The sequence below is a fragment of the Triticum aestivum genome, chromosome 1A, assembly GCF_018294505.1.
Source record: "Triticum aestivum cultivar Chinese Spring chromosome 1A, IWGSC CS RefSeq v2.1, whole genome shotgun sequence".
Classification (NCBI taxonomy): domain Eukaryota; kingdom Viridiplantae; phylum Streptophyta; class Magnoliopsida; order Poales; family Poaceae; genus Triticum; species Triticum aestivum.
Window position 1 is genome coordinate 73,457,217 of NC_057794.1, and position 20,993 is coordinate 73,478,209.

A 20,993-nucleotide genomic window follows, 5' to 3' on the forward strand; every position below is an offset into this window, starting at 1 on the left:
GGTTTACGAAGAATCGGTAGGAGCTTCTCAAATTTGAAGGGAGGGTGGAAGTTTTGAGGGGCAACTTTGAGGAGTTAATGGCCTTGGGGAAGGGCTAGAAGAGGTGGCTTCTCAAACAAGTATTTTTTTGAGAAGTTGTAAATTTTACGGGGAAAGGCTAGAGATGCTCACTAGCAAGCTAGAGACAAATTCACATATATTTGGAAACAGTCCCGTTCAAGATAAGAGCCTACGCGTGAATATCACAATTCGATCACCTAAGATGAAGAATCCTCTTGCTTAATCGGGTCCAAAGATCTTGCATACTTTATTCCCATCAAGGTGTCTGGTGTCTATCCACTCCAGGTAGCGTGGGGCAACAGAAAGCAGAATACAAAACTCAGTGGGGTCACATGATCATGCGAAAATTGATGTAATCAACTCTCTGCCTGCTGAGATGAAGCATCCAAAAGAGCCATTCAAGATTTATTCAGAAAACTGAAATGACCATTGGAACATACTAGAATTTAATTCAGACAAGACATAAAAGAACAACACCTGAAGAAACATGCTTAGAACTTATGGCGCACACGCTAATTAAGTTGATGCATGAGCATGACCAACTCCATATCATACTCCATAATCACAACCGCAACACGCAGCTTTCATAGCTAACTAGTTAATTTAAAGCATCCTAGCTCATGATCATGCCATCGTGGATACTAATCCATTTGAGCTACAGGCCTAGAGCGAACTCCCTCTTCTTCCTGGCGATGTAGTCGTCGATGTCCTCCGGCGAGGCCACGCCGCGGACCAGGGTCGTCCCGCTGTTCTTCCTGGAGATGGCGACGTTGGCGGCGGCCAGCTTCTTCGTCACCGTCGCCGGCCTCGGGTTAGGGGAAACAGAAGGCCTGGTGACGGCGTTGTAGACGTACCTGATCTTGTCCACCTTCTCCACCCACACGTCGCCGTTGCCGGCGGTGGCGGTCATGGCGCGAGCCATGCTTGTGCTTTCGTGGCGGGGGAGGAGATGTCAGGATTTGCCTTCCATGGCTTGGGATGATGGGACCTCCATTTATAGGCTCCAGGAGCAAGCAGCAGCTGTCGCCGTTTGTTGTCTGGAATGTTCAGTGGTGGTTGCCATAGGGGATTAAGTATGTAGGGACACAATTATCAGCTGCTGCTCTGTCGTCCTTGTAGTGGCGATTTTCTTTAAGACCACTGAACAATAAAAGTAACAGCCTATGCGCTCCAACTATATATCACGATGTTACAGCTCTGAAGCTGAATGTAAACTATCCACAAGTTGATAGTTTTCACTTTCAGTGTAATTTCGTTGAGATTTCAGAAATTTCATTAGTTTCGGTACATACTGAAATAATTGCCTTTAGATCAAAATATTTCAGCAATTTTGGTAGCACACGCAAAATCAAATAATTATTAAATTATTTCTTGGATTTTCATAATATTTGATTGGACCTCTGTCAAATTCAATTGGAAATTTTGGTCCTTTGATCGAACTAAAACTGAAATAACTGAGTTTCAGTGACATTCATTGATTTCGGCAACTGCTAAAATATTTCTGATACTGAAATTTAAAACCTAATTTATGGACAAGCAAATACACAACCTTTAGAGCCGAGGCAACACAAAATAGCAAGTCTGGGGGTTGTTAACTAATACCCACAACTATAGAGGATTTTCTTTAAAGGAGGACGACCCCAATCTCTCTGCATCTGGACGACGTATGCAACCATTTTATTAATTATTCAGAAAGACCTTACAAAACAATACATAAGTAAGTCTGAAGTCACCATCTTGGCAACATCTATCACTACTCCTATCTACTTGATGAAGGGTGAGCCGAATACCAAACAGACATCGCACCAAAGCCTAACATGTAAAGCCGGATGTCCCACCAAGCCGCATTGTCGAGTATGGGTCACACACCGGTCCGGTGCACTCTCAGAGGCCGTCGCCACCGTCTTCCACCGATCCATCTTCAGAGCCGATACTGACGCACCGACCTTGCCAGTCCTGTTGTCGACGCCACCACAGCGCCAAACAACGCCACCATCCTGCACGTATCCATCCACACACGCCTGACGGCGAAACTCCGCAGCGCCATGCCGCCGTGATCCGCCGTCGGCCTTGCGGTAGATGTAACACCGCTCCTCCTCTTGTCCCCTCCGGCCGGCACTTGCTCCAAAACGATGCCCCCAGGATAGAGAACGATACCGAACGCTCTCATCACCCGATCCGGTAGACCCAAATCTAGGGTTTCTCCCAGAACATCCTGATCGAGTTGATGTGACCTGCAATGACGATGCCTCGATAAAGAAACGACGTCAGAGACGCCGCCATCGCCCGCCAAGACCGCAGTTAGGCGCAATTTTCATCGGAAGCCGCGTCATCCCGATCTCGCAGCTGGTTGGAACCGCGCAGAGCTTCTCCATTGAAGACATATGCCGCCGTCGATACTCCGACGGAGACCCTCCATCCTCTCACTGAAGCCCTGATCGCACCACTGACCATCCATGTGAAAAATCGACGACGGATCTGGGTGGGATCCAGATCCGCGGCCGCCGCCATGTTGGAAATATGCCCTAGAGGCAATAATAAATTGGTTATTATTATATTTCCTTGTTCATGATAATCGTTTATTATCCATGCTAGAATTGTATTGATAGGAAACTCAGATACATGTGTGGATACATAGACAACACCATGTCCCTAGTAAGCCTCTAGTTGACTAGCTCGTTAATCAATACATGGTTATGGTTTCCTGACCATGGACATTCGATGTCGTTGATAACGGGATCACATCACTAGGAGAATGATGTGATGGACAAGACCCAATCCTAAGCCTAGCACAAAGATCATGTAGTTCGTATGCTAAAGCTTTTCTAATGTCAAGTATTATTTCCTTAGACCATGAGATTGTGCAACTCCCGGATATCGTAGGAGTACTTTGGGTGTGCCAAACATCACAACGTAACTGGGTGGCTATAAAGGTACACTACAGGTATCTTCGGAAGTGTCTGTTGGGTTGGCACGAATCGAGACTGGGATTTGTCACTCCGTGTAAACGGAGAGGTATCTCTGGGCCCACTCGGTAGGACATCATCATAATGTGCACAATGTGATCAAGGAGTTGATCACGGGATGATGTGTTACGAAACGAGTAAAGAGACTTGCCGGTAACGAGATTGAACAAGGTATCGGGATACCGACGATCGAATCTCGGGCAAGTATCGTACCGCTAGACAGAGGGAATTGTATACGGGATTGATTAAGTCCTTGACATCGTGGTTCATCCGATGAGATCATCGTGGAACATGTGGGAGCCAACATGGGTATCCAGATCCCGTTGTTGGTTATTGACCGGAGAGTCATCTCGGTCATGTCTGCATGTCTCCCGAACCCGTAGGGTCTACACACTTAAGGTTCGGTGACGCTAGGGTTATAGAGATATTAGTATGCGGTAACCCGAAAGTTGTTCGGAGTCCCGGATGAGATCCCGGACGTCACGAGGAGTTCCAAAATGGTCCGGAGGTAAAGAATTATATATAGGAAGTGCTATTTCGGCTATCGGGACAAGTTTCGGGATCACCGGTATGTACCGGGACCACCGGAAGGGTCCCGGGGGTCCACCGGGTGGGGCCACCTGCCCCGGGGGGCCACATGGGCTGTAGGGGGTGCGCCTTGGCCTGTATGAGCCAAGGGCACCAGCCCCAAGAGGCTCATGCGCCAAGAGATAAGGGAAAGGAAGAGTCCTAAAGAGGGAAGGCACCTCCGAGGTGCCTTGGGGAGGATGGACTCCTCCCTGGCCGCACCCTTCCTTGGAGGAAGGGCCAAGGCTGCGCCCCCCCCCCCCCTCCCTTGGCCATATATATAGTGAGGGGAAGGGAGGGCAGCAACACCTAAGCCCTGGAGCCTCCCTCTCCCTCCCATGACACATCTCCCTCCTCCCGCAGCGCTTGGCGAAGCCCTGTTGGAATCCCGCTACTTCTACCACCACGCCGTCGTGCTGCTGGATCTCCATCAACCTCTCCTTCCTCCTTGCTGGATCAAGGAGGAGACGTCGCTGCTCCGTACGTGTGTTGAACGCGGAGGTGCCATCCGTTCGGCGCTAGGATTATCGGTGATTTGGATCACGACGAGTACAACTCCATCAACCCCGTTCTCTTGAACGCTTCTGCGCGCGATCTACAAGGGCATGTAGATCCACTCCTCCCTTGTTGCTAGATGACTCCATAGATAGATCTTGGTGACACATAGGAAAATTTTGAATTTATACTACGTTCCCCAACACGCCATGCCCACCATCGCAAGAAAACCCACCGGTTCCCAACGACCACGGGAGCTAGCACCGCCACTGCATGACCAGGGGCGCCGCCCTGGCCGCTCCGCACGTGCTCCTCATTGGACTCGTCCTAGCCGATCCATGAGGGATGCCGTCGCATCCAGCAACCCGGCCCCTTTGGCACCGGGCCCGCTGCCACCGCGGCCTAAGCTGGCGGCAGCGGCGGAGGAGAGGCTGCCTCGTGTTGGCTGCTGGCGGCGCTGAGATCGCCCCCTGGCAGCGCCCTGGGGAGGGGTCGCGAGGGGTCCTTCATGTACAGTGCACGTAGAGAAGAAGAATCAACTCTAGAGGTGATGAGTAAAAAAAAACACTCATCTTTGTATGAAGAAGGAAAACATTTTATCAACCATATGAAGCACCGCGAGAAGATCTTCATATTTTCTGGTGCTTTTAAGTTTCCTCCGTTGCCGAACATTGTATGATTGCATCTCTATGTTGCCAGTGGAATCTGTGATTGGTGTCGACTCATCATCATCCTGCTCATCTTAAAGTCATCGCGCTCGATCTTAAAGACCTAAAGTGAGAAAGACGTGCCTCCACCGAAGCAGTAGAGAGCTGATCTACACGCGTGGCGACAGTGAGATGACCCGGTTGCTAGATGGTGCCTCTCTGCGCATGGCAAGTGTACGAGCAGGTAAAATATGCCAATTTGATCGAATCATGTGCAAAGCTGACAAGCTCAGCCTTTTGTGGTGGGTAGTTAGTCTGATTAATTTGCTTGTTTCGTTTAGAACAAGGCTGGGCAATTCATTGCATGTTTCCGCATCTCTCTTCTCCGTCAGTGGACTACGAACCTCATGCAACACGCAACAATTCACACTTGGTTCAATGGCTGCGGTAGTCAAGGATTTTAAGATACTTAATCGCGTGAGTTGTTGCGGCTAATCTGATTCCGCTGCCGAACTAATCGGGTAGGAGAGATTCCATGTGGAGTACATGTAACTCGTTGAAGTAGAAAGAGGTGTTGTCTTCTTTCCTTAGGAAGAGAAAAGTAAATTAAAATGTTGTTGATTTGCACTTGCAGGGTTTCCAAACGTGATAAACAACCGGCAGTCCGGTAAAGTTGGTACTTAATTGCTTCTGTAGGGGAAAACAGTGCTTAGTTCGGTGGTATGCGCCTGCATTAAAAAAAATAGGGGAAAACAGTGCATAGTTCGGCAGTGCTTATTAACAAAGCTGGAGCAAAAGCTACGTTTCAATAGCAAAAGGTCTTCCCTTTTTTTCCGGCTATAAAATTCCTCTGCTTTGTCTCTCACTCTAGAATTTTGTATCGCCTAGCATCGGGTTACGCCTAGGACGAAGCTAGCTTGAGTGATGCACTTGGTAATTTTGTATACTCGACGAAATTGTAAAAGAGACTATTGTTACAAGGCGGGTTACAGCCTCAACTGCCCTAGGCCTGTCTCTGTCGTTAACTTTGATTATTTGAGATTTCAGTTGCTTACACATGGTGTGGGACCCAAGATCCTAATTCCTAAAGGTGATGGGAAGAAATTGGATCTATTGAAATTTAATACTCCCTCTGTTCAGTTTTATAAGATGTTTTAGACAGCTAAATTGAACGTCTTAAGTGTTATCTTAAATGTCTAAACGCTCTTACAAAAGTGAACGGAAGGAGTATATCAATTTGAGAGTAACAGGAGTCATGTTTGTCAAAGCACTGAGAAATTAATTAACTGGTCCAAATCTTGCTCCATCTTCGCCTGCTATTGCCGATGTAACATCGATCGACATCGACCTATACAATCGCTGCTACACATGAACCATCAGTTACCGCAAAGTGCAAAGTAACGAAGGCACGGTGTGCATGCATCAGATGCCTACCGGACCGGAAGACTTGACGCCGGCAGGTCAGGTGTTGCATGCGTCTGGAATCAAGGTTTATACGCCAACGACGTTACCCGTCTGAACTGATATTTTTTCCTTTTTTTGAAATCGAAATATGTATATGGCAACCGTGTGGCAGATTGCTAAAACTACCAAACGACCCAAGCGATGTCTGATCTCCATCGCGTGGCTATTTCTCCCCTTCGCTCGTCTTCATCCCCGCACCACCACATGAATCTCCCTTGCCGTGGATTTGGCCCGCAAGGCACGCCGGCCTGAAGAGATGCGCTCACAAGCCCGGCCGCCCGGCCGCAGCGGGGAGATGGAGGACGCCTGCGCCGTGGTTCCGCGCTTCGCTGACATCTATGTGCACCTCCTTGCCAGGCGCCGCGACCTCGATTGTCTGGGTCTCAACGCCGACGCGCTCCGCCTCTCGTCGCACCTCTTCGATGGCCACGGCGACGCCTAGGTACGCCCAGGACTAGAACTCCCTCCCATCTCCTCGGATTCATCACGAACGGCAGCCTAGGACTGGAAGCTCTCTGTTGTGCTTGTTTTGCTCCCTAGGACGGCGAGACGGCTTGATTTGTTGTTGATTCTGGATTGGGTTTGCATGTGATGCGGGGCGCAGTAGAGCACGTAGTGACATAGCAGAAGTACGGCGGCGAGTCGGCTTGATTTTTTACACTGACGCTCCTATTTGATCATCGTCCTTGCTGCTCTTATTCTGCAATGAGGCGGCTCCAAATCCATATACATTTGTTGCTCCTGTTTTTTTCACCAACGCCTCTTGTGGCTGCTACTGCTGCTCACCTCCCTGCTGCAACCCCTTGTAAGATTCAGTGTTGTCTGAAGCTTGGGTGAATAGACTAATCATTCCAATCAGGTTCAGTTATTTGCACGGCCGATGGATTGCAAAAGGCTCCAACAAATCACTATACAAAGGCCTGAAACACTAGCATTAAGATTTAGGGAGTTTGAGTTGGGATCCCTGACCTACACAATCTCCTCTCCTGTACTTATATAGTAGAAAATGAACATCACATCTCTGTAAATTTTTGCACTAAGTTTGGGTTTACCACTGTATCGGTGCTCATCGACCTGAATCGGGCCTAGACGGCATAAATCGAGCACACTTGTGGTCCTAACAACCCACAAGTAGACCGACAACTCAAACGATTTTTTATTGGAAGCAACATGTAAACAATATTGCTAACGATTGGTTGTACCGGACGATATTCCGACCTAAAAAACCCCATTGAAACGTTGAAAATAGTTCAGGTTTCATGTCCGATAACATCTGCATAAACAGCATGGTAATTTTACATACTGCAGGTGCGGTAACTTATGCAGTCCAGGCCAGATAATTTTTTGGACCTAGGAACAAAATTCTTGAAATATACTCGGTAACTTTTATGTGTATAGCATGCTAATTTACGCATCATAGACCTAATAACTTATCTGCAACACCGTGCTAATTTCTATCGAGAAATTTCATTTGAAGAACAATACCTCGGTAATTTCTATGTAAATAGTATGATAATTTACGCGATGCTATCTGATAACTTATGTATGAACACCGTGGTAACATTGACCTGTGGGGAAAATGATATTGAAAACATACCCCCTATAATTTTGGCGTAAAGATCATGATAATTTATGCACCGCATACTCAAAGACATACGTATAAACTATGTGATAAGTTTGAACCCGAGGCCAAAAATTGTTGCAAAGACATATCCCGAGTAGCTTATGTGTAAATAGTATGGTACTATATACATGCAACATACTCAATAACTTAGGTACAAATACCATGGTAATCTTTTGCCGCAGTAAAAAGGCTGTTAAAAATGTACCCCCTCTAACTTATGTGTAAATACCTTGATAACATACACGCCACATATCTGATAACTTACTTAAAAACACCATGGTAACTTTTCACCCTTGAGGAAAAAATTGTTGAAAACATCCATGATAACTTTTCTTTGCAAATAACATGATAATATATACACACCGATGACGTGATAATTTCATTAGCCTAGGCGTGGTAGCTTTTGACTCTCAAGAAAAGTCATTAGAACATACCAACATGAGATTGAGTTTTGAAGGTCTTAATCGCGATGGATTTTTTATGTGAAATTAGATTTTTGAATTGGACCGACTGTTTGAGTTACAAAACATTTTTAATTTTCAAATATACCCCTGATAACTTATATGAAAATAACACGGTGATATACGAACGGCATACCGGATAAATTACGTACACCATGATAACTTTAACCAAGGAGGGAAACAAGTTAAAAAATATAGCCCTCTAATTTATGTGAAATATCATGGTAATATACGAACTGCATATCCAATAACTTACGTGCAAACATTGTAGTAACTTTTGACCAAAGGGGGAGTTGTTGAAAATTATAACCCCGATAACTTATATGGACATAGCACGATAGCTTGCATACCACATGGGTGGTAACATATGTAGCAGAGGCATGATAACTTTTGACCTGAAAAATGTCATCGGAACATACCAATATGGGATCTAGTTTTGAAGATCTTGTCGTGACGAATCTTTTATATGAAAATGGTTTTTGCATCAAACCGACGGTTTGAGTTACAAAACATTTTGAATTTTTGAAATAAAGAGATTCTATGATGACATCAGCTTGTTTGCCCTGTAGTGCATACATACATATACATGTGAAGAAGCGTGTGAGAACCATTTTTATGTCCCGATAACTTATGTGAAAATAACATGATAGCTTACATACCACAGGCGTGGTAACTTATACAGCTCAGACATGATAACTATTGACCCGAAAAAAAGTCATCCAAACATACCAACATGGGATCTGGTTTCGAAGATCTCGTCGAGACGAATCTTTTATGTGATAACAGTTTTTGCATCGGACCGACGGTTTGGGCTACAAAACATTTTGAATTTCGGAATAAGGAGATTTTAGCATGACATCAGTTTTTTTCCACTAGTGCTAATTAGAGAAAGAAATAAACATGAAAGAAGCGAGTGAGTAGCATGCATGCATGTAATGAGAAGGAAAAAAAGGTGTGTGACAGTTTTGCTATCCATACATGTGCCAAATAGTGCGGTACTTTTGAAATTAGGCACTCATGGCAACAGAAGTGTAGGCAGAATCTATGGTCTATCTATGTACGGCTGATACAAACTTCAGTGGTCAGAGGGCCTACTAATAGGTCATATCAACCTGCAAAGAGCAGGAAGCTGCCTGCCATGGCACCTACGTAGAAGGCAGGGAACACGGAACAGCTACAAGAATTTGTTCCAAGTGTCAAGTTCCAGCTTTGGGAAACGTGTGGCTGCTCTGCCACCAAGGTTTCACATTGCATTATCGAGATTGATGTGATTAGAAGTGCAACTAACTTAGCATCTGAGGCAAAATTAAGGTTCAGTCGACATGGGTGGCGACCTAGCCATAGGATTGGTGGTGCATGAGGCTTCATTCTTTCGTGATTATGTCCGGTTAGTCTTTCCCTCCTGTAGCCATGTGTGGCTTTTTTTTAAATCGTTTTTCGACTTATCTAGACCTTGTAAACGTTGCAATGATTAATTAAGAGTTATGTGCACCAATCAATACAAAGGCTGGATGTTTTATCCCTCATTTCGAGAGAAAAGAACATCCAAGGTAAAAGAAAAATGACAAGCACGTGCCAGACAGACTGGTTGGTACCGGCCGCAAGGGCAGCGAAGAAACCTCTTTCTGGCAATAGGGTCTGGCCACTTTAGATCACGGAGCACTGTTAGAACTGGAAAAACACATTATGAAGTACTTTCTCGGTCTCATAATATAAAAACGTTTTTTTAGACAACATACTATACCATGGCTTTGGGGGCATTACCAAATGCCGAGGCCGGCTTGCGGTTGAGCAAGCGCATCGCGGCCAAGCCCAATACGGATGGCACACAACGCAGTCGTGTTATGCACAATGCCAAGCTTCACAACATTGAGCATACCACAGGCAATTCCGTTTGCAGTTGTATCTATTTTTGGTCGTGTGGTGATCGAGAAAGTTGCTACTCGTTTAGGAGTATCTCTTGGTTTGATTAATGTTTATATAATAAGACACAAAGGATGGAAAGTTCTGACAGTCAGACGGACTGTCGAGACAGGGGTGTGAAAGCCACACCGACCCGAAACACTTTTAATAATAAATCCTAAAATTTAAAAAGTGGTCGCGTGCTAACTGGAGAGAACGAGCGGCCGGGCTTTCTTGCCATTCATGAGTTGTATTTTTGTTTGTTAGTGCATGTCATTATTAGTATTTAATGTGTTCACACTAGTTAGCCTAATTTAAAAGAAACAACTTCACGTACAATTATTTTGGTTTTCCGAATTTTTAAAAAGTCATATCTTTCAAACCGCGCATCAGGATTCAAATCCGTCTTCACTGTTGAATTCTTTGCGACAAGATCTTTGAAACTAGATCCCTCATGAGTATGTTTCGACGAAATTTTTTTGATGCCAACTTTGACACTATATTGTGCAACTTCAGTACTGCTTTGTGCAAGTTTAGTACTACATGGTGCAATTTTTTTCAAACCCAGTTTTTTGAAGATGCATCCACAGTAGTTGTAGTTGCACACATAGTAGTCCTAGTTGGCACATGCATAGCCACAGAGTTGCACAATCTGATCCGCATAGTCACTTTGTCATAGCTTGTAATGTAGTCTAGTTGCACACACATTGATGTTTAGTTGGTTTATAACGTAGTCTAGTTGCACACACATTGATGTTTAGTTGGCAGGAAGACTAGTTGCACACACATATACTTAGTTAGCTTGTAATATAGTCTAGTTGCACACACATTGATGTTTAGTTGGCAGAACACTAGTTGCACACGCATTAATATTTAGTTGGCAGGACTAGTTACACATACATATACTCAGTTGGCGCGGCAATGTATTCTAGTTGCACAATGCAATACTTTAGTTGCACCATATAGCACCAAAATTGGCATCAACAAAATTCATCAAAACATACCCATGCGGGATCTAGTTTCAAAGATCTCGTCGCGATGAATCCAAAGATGAAAACGGATCTGAATTCCAACATGTGATTTAAAAGATATAACTTTTTTAAGATTTAAAAGGCGAAAATAAATGTGTTTCACAGACTAGTCTATACGCATTTGTTGTACGCATTTAATGCTAACAAAAATATCCACTAACTAACAAAAAAGACACACACTAGATAATTGCTATTTATAGATTATTAAGAACCAAAACTTACAATTTTAGGCCGGCCGCTCGCAAAGTGTAGCGAGCAGCCGGGCGCTCGCTAGACCGGTCCATAATAAATTTGGTCGGTAATAATCCGTGTGGCTCAGTGTACTGTACAGAAAAGATGCATCAAGTTACAAAACAAGAAGGCGCATCAAAATTTTCAAAAATCAACTTTTTAAGTTTTGAAATTTTGACTTTCGTTTTTTTTTAAAATTAAGGGTTCCATGGAGCCCGAGCTCCATTAACAACTACCGATTAGTGAGACCCTCCCCAGTTTGTTTTTTAAAAATAGCAAACTAGTTCCCTTATCCAGTCAACATCTATTGACAATCAAGACCAGGTAGTGCAGACGCGAAAATACTACAAGCAGTACCAAAGTAGAGAGCAGAAAATAAGTGATCGGACAAACTACTTAGCTACCAACATAGGATTGCCTGTTGTATCCTCCTGCCGCGGCGCCATTCGCATACGTCTGGCGCTGGTGGCCGGCAGCCTGCGCCGGACAGTCTCTCGCGAAGTGCCCAGGCTGATTACATTTGAAACACAGACCAGTGTTGGCGTTGCCGCCAACCGAAGAACTGTAGGAGGCAGCCTGCCCTGGACAGTCTCTTGAAAAGTGCCCAGGCTGGTTACATTTGAAACACAAGCCTGAGCTGGCATTGGCAGCTGAAGGACCATAGGAATTAGCCGCGAAGCCACTACCTGCTGCTGGTGTCGCTGATGGTGCAGTCGGCATCCCGCGAGATGCGCTGAATTGCTGCCCAAACTGATTTGGGCCACCCATATTCACGGCATAGGAATTGTTGGAGGCTGGCACACTCTGTCCAGCTTCTGAGTTGGCGAAGCCAGCATTAACAGCAGGACCACCATTCAGCCCAGGGGAAGAGCCTGAAGCGTCCTCCGCCAAAAGACTATCAATGGCCCCCAGAAAAAAATGACTCTCTTTCACTGGGTCGTATCTTTCAGCCTTAACAATGTTGCACTTCACACGCGGCTCATCATTATAGACTTCTTCCTTGACTCTCAGCTTGAATAGGTATTGCTGAAATCGGACCTGCTGTATGATTTCTGCGAAACGTACATCGTCTTGCTCTTCATGCTTTATCCTGAAAAGATCTTGTGCTGAGAGGCCGATTATCTCCTGGCCAGCCTCTTGGAACGAAGTTGCAGGGGTGAACCCAGTATGATCCTGGATCTGGCACGACAGCAGGTATCTATACTCGCACGTTTCAGAGCTCTGATCGCATCTCTCACATAGCCACATCCCATCACCACTATTTGTGACCTTTTTGTTGCAGCTTTTACCATTAACCTCCCTGGTGCATGCTGGGTAACAAAAATTATCAGTGTAGATTTGTGAAATTGCACCTTGAACGGTGATCCAATCAGGCTTTTCTGATTGCCCCATGCGTTCATCCTTGATCTGTGCAGTTTTTTTCCGGACATCAGTCCTGCCCATGCTTGACATTTCCCCAGATAAGGAAGTGCAGGCAGCAATTTTTCCTTCAGTTATGTACCACTGCCTCAGCCTTTCAGCTTCAGGGAAATCTGGATTTATTTTTAACAAACTTGAGCTAGTTGTACCCACTGTTTTGCCGTTGAATTCACCAACTCGGCCAGATTTCAGCGCAAGTATAGGATTCAAACCAGAATCGCACAGCGACTGCAGCTGCTGACCTTCAGCATCACAGAAGTTACCCCAAAAGGTCATTTCCACACTGCAACCAGACATGTCCTTCAGTTGAAGGACTCTTTTCTGGGTTTCCCCGCCATTCTTAAGCATTACTGTAAAAGAAGGCCTAACTGAAGTAACAACACCAAGCAAGTCTACCGTGGTATCTTTATCCATGTTTGCAATTTCGCTGATCTGCCGAAAATTGAACTGCTGCTTAGGGATGCTGCTATCATCACCAGAACAAACTTCTATAGATGATGAAGGCTCAAGGTTCATTTCATAGTCATTGTTTAAAGGGCTAAACCTCTTGTTTGCAGGTTTTAGCGATCCCCTAGATACCAAGTACACCTTATCAACCTCAATTAAGTCATAGAACTGATCAACTGCCGCGCCAAAGCATGTTGCACGAATTTCTCCACCATTTGCATCAAGGAGATCAAAGGAGAAGACTTTTCCTGGACCTCTTGCATTAACAAAGTTCTTGACCTGAACCTTCGCAGTCACCCTAGCCTTTATTGTCCATGTACGTTGGTATGGGTTCAGTGCAGAAATTGGAATAACACGAGAAGCAGCTTCATTCTTAGCAACTGGGCCACTATTTCTATGGGGTGGAGGTGGCTGCTGATATGAAGGCTGTGCAGGGCGCCCATATATATTGCCAGGAGGGCCAAAGCCCCCACCTGTGCCAGGAACCGCAAAACTTTGGTTTTGATGAGAGTTTGGCTGCACCACGTTAGCATTCATTGTGTTTTGTGCTGACATTGCACCATAAGTTCCACCAGACAACACATTGTTAGCACCAGGTTGAACAGACTGACAAATTGAAGAGCCCACGCCTGGGCCACCGTTGTTGGGTCTACCATATGACAGATTGTTACCAATCTGTTCCACCCTTGGAGCAACTGCAGACCCCAGCATGCCTGGGCCAGAATAGTTTCCACTGTTTGTTTGAGCAGCATTGGCCGGTAAGTTAGGCTCCTGTCCCTCAGGTAAGCTTTTCTCATAAATCTTTGGTGTCCCAATTTTGGGGCACTCACTTTGGAGAACTTCAAGTTTGACAACAATAACGATCCTGAAGCAATAGAAAAGAATTCAGCCCAACTGATTAGAAATCCATATACAAATATCAAATTGTTTAAAGCTATCTGGTTAGTTCTACCAGAAGATATTTGTTTTCTAGAAACAAACTAAGCTCATAAAACGGTACGAGAACAAGCAATTTGAAGACATAGGAGAATATAATAGCTAACATGCCCCTTTGTCTTTAGAATTAAAAATCTAGCCTTCATGTTTTCACAAAGGGAACAAACAAGGTTCCAAACACATGATGTAAATTGTTTCATTAATTGACACGGCAATCAACAATCAAAATAACAGATCGTAGGCCATAAGCATTGGCACAAAATAGAACACATTTTTTTCTGCAACAAACATACAGACATGATGCCATGGGTTATAAATTCCTACACAAGGTAGTTCTCAGAAAACTATATATCACAAACTAGGAGGATGGAGCTTTCTTGTCGCTGGTAACCTGGTAAAACATGAGAAGCGAAATGTGTTTCATTGGATGGGAGTGCACTCACAAACAGACAACCGCATGCGAAATCACAGTAGAATATGAAATCAAACTTTCTTAGGGTCCTCGGAAGAATGAGATTGCAAGCAGGCTATGCATATTATTTGCATTAGATCAACATGAAACGTTCAACACATTCATTGACATAGCACTGCATCAAACACCAAACCCCCCTAATTTTGTCAACAGTACCCATGCCAAAGATAACTTATTCTGCTGGGATTGAATGAGAACTGAAAAGAAAATGAGTAATGGCATATATTCTGCTAGTAAAATGCTACAGGATTATCAGAAAACAATCAAATGAAGGCTTGAAGCTGAAATAAGACCAACATAATGTTTAACGCTTTAACCCACTCATTATCCCAAGAGGCCGGCTGCAAGCAATAAATAACAATTTACAATAGCATCCAAAACATTGTTGTATCCTGCAAGTTCCCTAGGGCTCATAGGGCAGTTATTGCAAATGGGGCATCTCCACATGTTGAATATCAACGGCACCAGTGGCGGTGCCACCGTAGGGGCTGGTATGGGCGGCCGCCCCCGGTAGCCAGAAGCAGGCAAACAAAAAATTACTATTTGTTTTTTACATGGGCCAACACTTAACTAACAACGCAGCCCAGTTGCACATGCAGGCCAAAGCCCAAAACTAGCTTGCAGCTTATCCCACACCCAAGCCGACCAGGCAACAGGAAATCCCCAACAGAGCAAGCGCGATCCCTAACTTAGGCATCGCCGTCGCCGCCGACGACACTGAGCTCCGCATCGCCGGACGCTGGCACCTGGCAAATCCATGAATGGGCAAACAAGAAGCAGTCCCGGGGGCATCCAGCGTGGGAGGCAGTGGCGGCGCCACAGCATCAAGCTCGCGCAAGCAGAGAGTTGCAGTTTGCAAAGGCAGCAAGCGCAACCAGCAGGTACACACTGATACTGTCCAGTCCATTTTCTTCTAACATTCACCTTCAATTTCTACTTTTCTAGCCAATTACTGAACATGGTGATGTTGTAATGTAGGGAATCTACAAGAAAATGAAACCAATTGCTGCTTATTTTGGAACTACCCCAATTACTGAACCGCAAGTGCAGTCTGCTCAAGTGTATAATTAACCTGAATTTGTTCATGAACTTGAAGTGTCTAATGAAGGATCTGATGCAAACATTTCACATGCTCCTGTTCTTGAACTTGAGGTGGCTAATGAGACCTCTGATGCTAACATTTTGCAAGCTCCTATTCAAGGGTTTAGTCAAGCTGACATTGAACCTGATCCGGTACTTCGGAAACAAATCGGAGAAAATACTTACCCAGAAATTAGAGATGCACTTAGGAGGGAATATTTGAAGAATGGTCCATGTCAGCCGCTTGGGCATGATTTTCCTTGCAACATTAATACAGATAATAGGGTATTCAGAGAGGAATGGTTTGAGGGGTTTGATTGGCTAGAGTACAGTGTAGACAAAAACCATGAATAATGTTTTTTGCTGCTTTCTTAAGCAGTCAGCAAGCCATGTAAGTTTGGGGGCAATGTCTTCAAGCAGGATGGGTATAAAAACTGGAAGAAGGCAGTGGAATATTGCAGGCTTCATGTAAGTTTGATAAAGAGTGCTCACAACAATGCAAGAAGACATTGTGCAGATTTCAAGAATCAGAAACAGAGTGTGGCATATGCAATCACTACTCAAACTGAGAGGGGCCATCTTCAATATCAAGACATTTGTTGGCTGTTATGGGTGTTGTGAGGTTTCTTCTTAGTCAAGGGCTTGCTTTCCATGGCCATGATGAGTCTAAGACTTCAAGAAACATGGGTAGTTTTCGTGAGATGTTGAATTGGTATGCTAAAAGATGCAAAGCTGCAGCTGATGAACTCAATGATAAATTGATAATGCTCCTCGGAATCATCAAATGGCTTGTCATGATATCCAGAAGCAAATTGTACATGCTTGCGCAGAAAAACCACCGAGGTCATCATGACTGAGCTTGGGGATGGTCATTTCTCTCCACCAACAAGTGGCTATCATTGTGAGGTTTCTAAACATAAAAGAAGATATTTTGGAAAGGTTACTTGGTGTCAAGCATGTTGTCAACACCACATCTGCGTCTCTCAAAAGATCCTTGAGTGAAGTGTTTGCTAACCATAAATTATCGATGTCTAGATTGAGAGGTCAATGGTATGATGGAGCCTCAAATACGCGGGGGCACTAAATGATTAAAGAAACTAGTGTTAGATGAAACTCCTCGTGCATTATATGTTCACCGCTCCGCCCATCAGCTTCAATTACTAGTTGTGGCTTTTGTGAAGGGCATTCTTGCCGTTAGTGATTTCTTTGGATATGCAAATATGATTGTAATCATGGTTACTGATCTTTTGTTGACTTGTTCCCAATGCTGTGTTTTGTAGGTCAGTGCTTCCTTGTGAAAGAAAAAATGCATCGCTACAAAAGCTTCATACCAAAATTGTGTGGCAAGTAGAGAATGGGGAGATTCTTAAAGGAAGAAGCAAACATCATGAGACGACTTTAGCAAGACCTGGTGATACGCGATGGGGGTCTCATCATAGAACATTGATTCGGTGATTCAAGTGTATGCAATTTGCCAATTTCTCATGATGGGGAAGATGCTGATGATGGAAGCAAAGTATCAGGTTTGATGAAATATATGGAGGTCTTTGAATTTGTTCTAAATCTTGCATTTGATGCTTAAAGTGCTTGGTTTGACTAATGACTTGTGACAAGCATTGCAACAGAAGGACTAAAATATAGTAGTAAGTGCAATGGAAATGATTGTGTCTGTGAAAAGTTTATTGCAGCAGCTGAGGGATGAAGGATAGGAGCCACTTCGTTTTGTGTTGAGAGAGAGATACTAGTGCCTAGTATGAATGAGAATATTCCGGCAAGGAGTTCCACAAAATGGTTTGTGCTTCCATCACTGTTTGTAAAGCGTCCCTAAAGCGACGCTTAAGCGTCAGAGCACCCTCCAGGCTCAAAGCATCCAGCTCGCTTTAGACATGTGTCTAAGGCGTCCGCCTTATAGACATTAAAGCGTCTTAAGTGCCTGCTTAGGCGTCTTAAGTGCCCGCTTAGGCGTCCTGATTGGCACATTAGTGCAGAGAGGACGCCTTAGACTTGCCAGGCAGGGGAACAGAGATTTCTGGCGGGAAAAGGGGCTGGGCGGGAACACAAGGGCGGGAAAACTGGGCTCACAGGTTAAACAGTTACAGGAGGGGAAAGAAAGAGAGAGAACCAAAACCTCTGCTGTTACCTGCTGCTGCTGCCTCAGATCTGCACCAGCTTGCCATGCCTTTCCTGCTCTGTTATGTGTTATGCTATGCACAGCTCCTCTGCTGTTAGCTGCTGCTGCTGCCTCTCTTATATTAGTTGGTTGGTTGCTTACTGCTTAGTGGATGGATTAGAATAATGGCTACTAATGCATATGTGCTCACTCGTGGATTAGAATCAAGGTATGTATGTCTCACTAAATGGTACTCTATTCTACTGCCCATCAGGTTCAGAGTCTGTCTAAAGTGTCGCCTCGCTTTACGCTTAAGCAATGAGGCACCCCCCAGCGCCTCGCTTCGCTTTACCGCTTTTAAAACATTGGCTTCCATCACTACAAGATTGAAATACTCAAGGTTCTTGAAGAAGCATAGCTGAGATGAACAATCGACTTAGTAAGACTTAAACAAGGTTATTGATATGCATTACGATTTACGAGTCTAGATCCTAGAGACTCATTTAGCAGATTTAATCATGAGAAGCTACTTGAGCTTGCATCTATTTTCTCAGTTGACTTCAATCAAGAAGACCAATATCATTTGGATGGTCAGCTCAAGATATAAATTGATACGATGAAAAGGTCTGCTGTTTTTTGTGGTTGTGATAGTCTCGCTAATCTTCCTCTCAAGTTGGTTGAAACTAAGGAACATTTACAATTTCCTTGCCTCGGCAGGATTTTCCTTTCATTCTTCCTCTATATTGTTTGCGAAATCTGGTTCTTTTGGGGTTATAGTCGATGGTTCTCTTTCTTAGTTCCATCTCTACTGCAAAACTGGACATGAGAGTTTCTTCTCATCCAGCTCCTCGCGAATGGAATGAGAAAGCATGTAAATTTCTCTAATTCATAATATTCCAAAATATTACGGTACGGATAGATGGCTTCTTATTTTTAATGGAATGAAATAAATATTCGCACTTTCTGACACAGAATCCCCTAGAAGGGTTGGTTTATCGGCTCATCAAACTTGCTTTGACTTTGTCAGTAGCGACGGCATCAGTTGAAAGAGTTTTCTCAGCGACTAACATCATAAAGACAGATTTGACAAATAAGATATCTGATAATTGGTTGAATGATATGATGATATGCTATCCTGAGCGAGAAATATTTGCTAGAATTGATAACAAGAAGATTATTGAAAATTTTCATGGCTTCAGGAACCTTAGAGGCCATCTACCAAACCATCCTCGTATAATTACAACTTCAGTAAATACTTTTCTTAGCTGTTGTTTCAAACTATTAGCATACTTGTGCTAAGATATATATTGATATGCAGCTTGTTCACTAGTTGTAGGTACCTATTAGAATTGGAGTTGGACATTTTGGGCCAGGGAATGAATGATTCAAGCAGCGGGAGTCCATGTTAGTAGCTCTCTAAGGCATTTATGTTGTCTTTTGTGTTTTTTGGTGGTTGCGCCACCTAGTTGTTGAGAATCTTGAACTATTTTGAACCATTAGTTATGTTAATTTTCGAGTGCATCTAGCTTCGCATTTGAGTTTTATGAGTTTTGGTTCAGCGGACTTGCATTTGTACGTTAAAATTTTGAGACCTTAAATGTTTCGCCCCGGTAAGTTCAATTCCTGGATCTACCACTGACAGGCACCAACTAGACGCGCCTACCTGCAACTCAATCAAGAAACTAACACAAAGATACCACCTTTGCTGAAATCGCTGGTGCCCCGGACAAATCGACAGCCGAGTACTAAGCCAGGCAAGCAGATCAAGATCCAATCAAGGGCAAAGGGAGAGAATAAATGTCGGTTGACGCACCTGCGTTTCTGGATGGTGTTGCACGTCATGTCCGTGAGGTGGACGATGGAGCCGACGCGGAGGGTTCCGTCCTTTATGAGGTCGTTGAGGCCGGTGCCGAGCATGGACTGCTGGGAGTGGACGCCGTCGGAGAGCAGCATGCGGAACCGCTCCGAGTGCTGCGCCGCGGCCGCCGCCGCGGTCGTGTTCTTGGCGACGACGGGGCGAAGGTCCGCGACCTGCAGCACCGGCTGGAACGTCGCCGGCCCGTTCGGGAGCTCCCATATCTCCGTCACCGCGCCCGCCGTCAGCGGCGGCGGCGCCTCCATCGAATCGGCGGAGGGGAGGGGAGGGGAGGAGGTTTCGAATTTGGGGGAGGGTTTTGCCGTTGGTGGTGTGCGGTGTGGTTGGGGGAAGCGGCGGCGGTGTACGGGAGGAGAGGAGGGCGCGGTTTGTGGGGTGGAATGTGGGATTGGTGGGGGGTGGGCGGTGGGCGGTTCATGGACCGGGTGCACAGTGGGTGTTTCGAGAAATTTCGGCCCGGGGGGATCAGGGAAATGGAGGGAGAGCGGAATTTCATTTTGGGAATGCCCGCGAACGGGGAAAGAGGAATTCGCAGGGGACACCTACTCGGTTGGCCTGCTTTTTCTTTTTACATGGAACACTTGTATTCCATTTACGACGCGTCAGAATCGCCGGTTACAGCACGGGCTATATCAACAGGGTAATTATCATACCAAACTCGACTAGATGTATGGTCTACCCCTGTACCCAACGCCGCCAGCACATGCGCTGGCTTGTTACATACACGAGAAACATGAGAAATCTCAGTTTGTGCATTTTAACTTTATCTCTCCGAACACGAGTAGATTGAAGTCAAATGAGGTAGACCCAATAGCTTGCTTGAGCATCAGGCTATCTGTTTCAAAAATAGCTTTTTGAATCCCTATCTGATCCGCCAGACTTGCAGCTTTTAGTAGGGCCATCGTTTGTGTATGCAAAGCATTCAACATATGCTACAATTCCCCCACTGCTGCAAGTAGAACTTCTGAAGAAGTATTCCTACAGATTATCCCCCATCCTCCATGCCCGGTTCTTACATCATAAGCGCCATCCACATTAACCTTTGTTATTTCCACGGGTGGGGGATCTGAGGGAGACCTGGATTCGGGGGTCCACAGGTGTCCGGCATATTCAAGCATGGGTCGGGCTGATGGGCCGTGAAGATAGAGTGGAAGGTTATCATCCGTGTTCGGATAGGACTCCTGGATGTGTGGAAGGCAAGATTG

The 20,993-nt window shown here is 44.9% G+C and overlaps 2 protein-coding genes and 1 long non-coding RNA gene across 3 annotated transcripts; 1 reads left to right on the plus strand and 2 right to left on the minus strand.

The window, feature by feature from the left end:
- Positions 1-437: 437 nt before the first annotated feature.
- Positions 438-1,098, minus strand: LOC123097269 (uncharacterized). Its single transcript, XM_044519002.1, has one exon. It carries the CDS (start codon positions 980-982, stop codon positions 716-718), a length of 267 nt encoding a protein of 88 aa, XP_044374937.1. The 5' UTR covers positions 983-1,098; the 3' UTR covers positions 438-715.
- A 5,242-nt stretch (positions 1,099-6,340) lies between these two features.
- LOC123190790 (uncharacterized) lies at positions 6,341-19,433 on the plus strand. The gene is made up of 2 exons (XR_006496573.1): positions 6,341-6,641; positions 17,083-19,433. It is a non-coding gene; the product is annotated as an uncharacterized lncRNA (long non-coding RNA).
- Positions 11,738-20,185, minus strand: LOC123190781 (replication protein A 70 kDa DNA-binding subunit C). Its single transcript, XM_044603508.1, has 2 exons — positions 19,726-20,185; positions 11,738-14,179 (listed from the first exon to the last, which is right to left on the minus strand). Exons 1-2 carry the CDS (start codon positions 20,031-20,033, stop codon positions 11,845-11,847), a joined length of 2,643 nt encoding a protein of 880 aa, XP_044459443.1. The 5' UTR covers positions 20,034-20,185; the 3' UTR covers positions 11,738-11,844.
- Between the last annotated feature and the right edge of the window lie 808 nt (positions 20,186-20,993).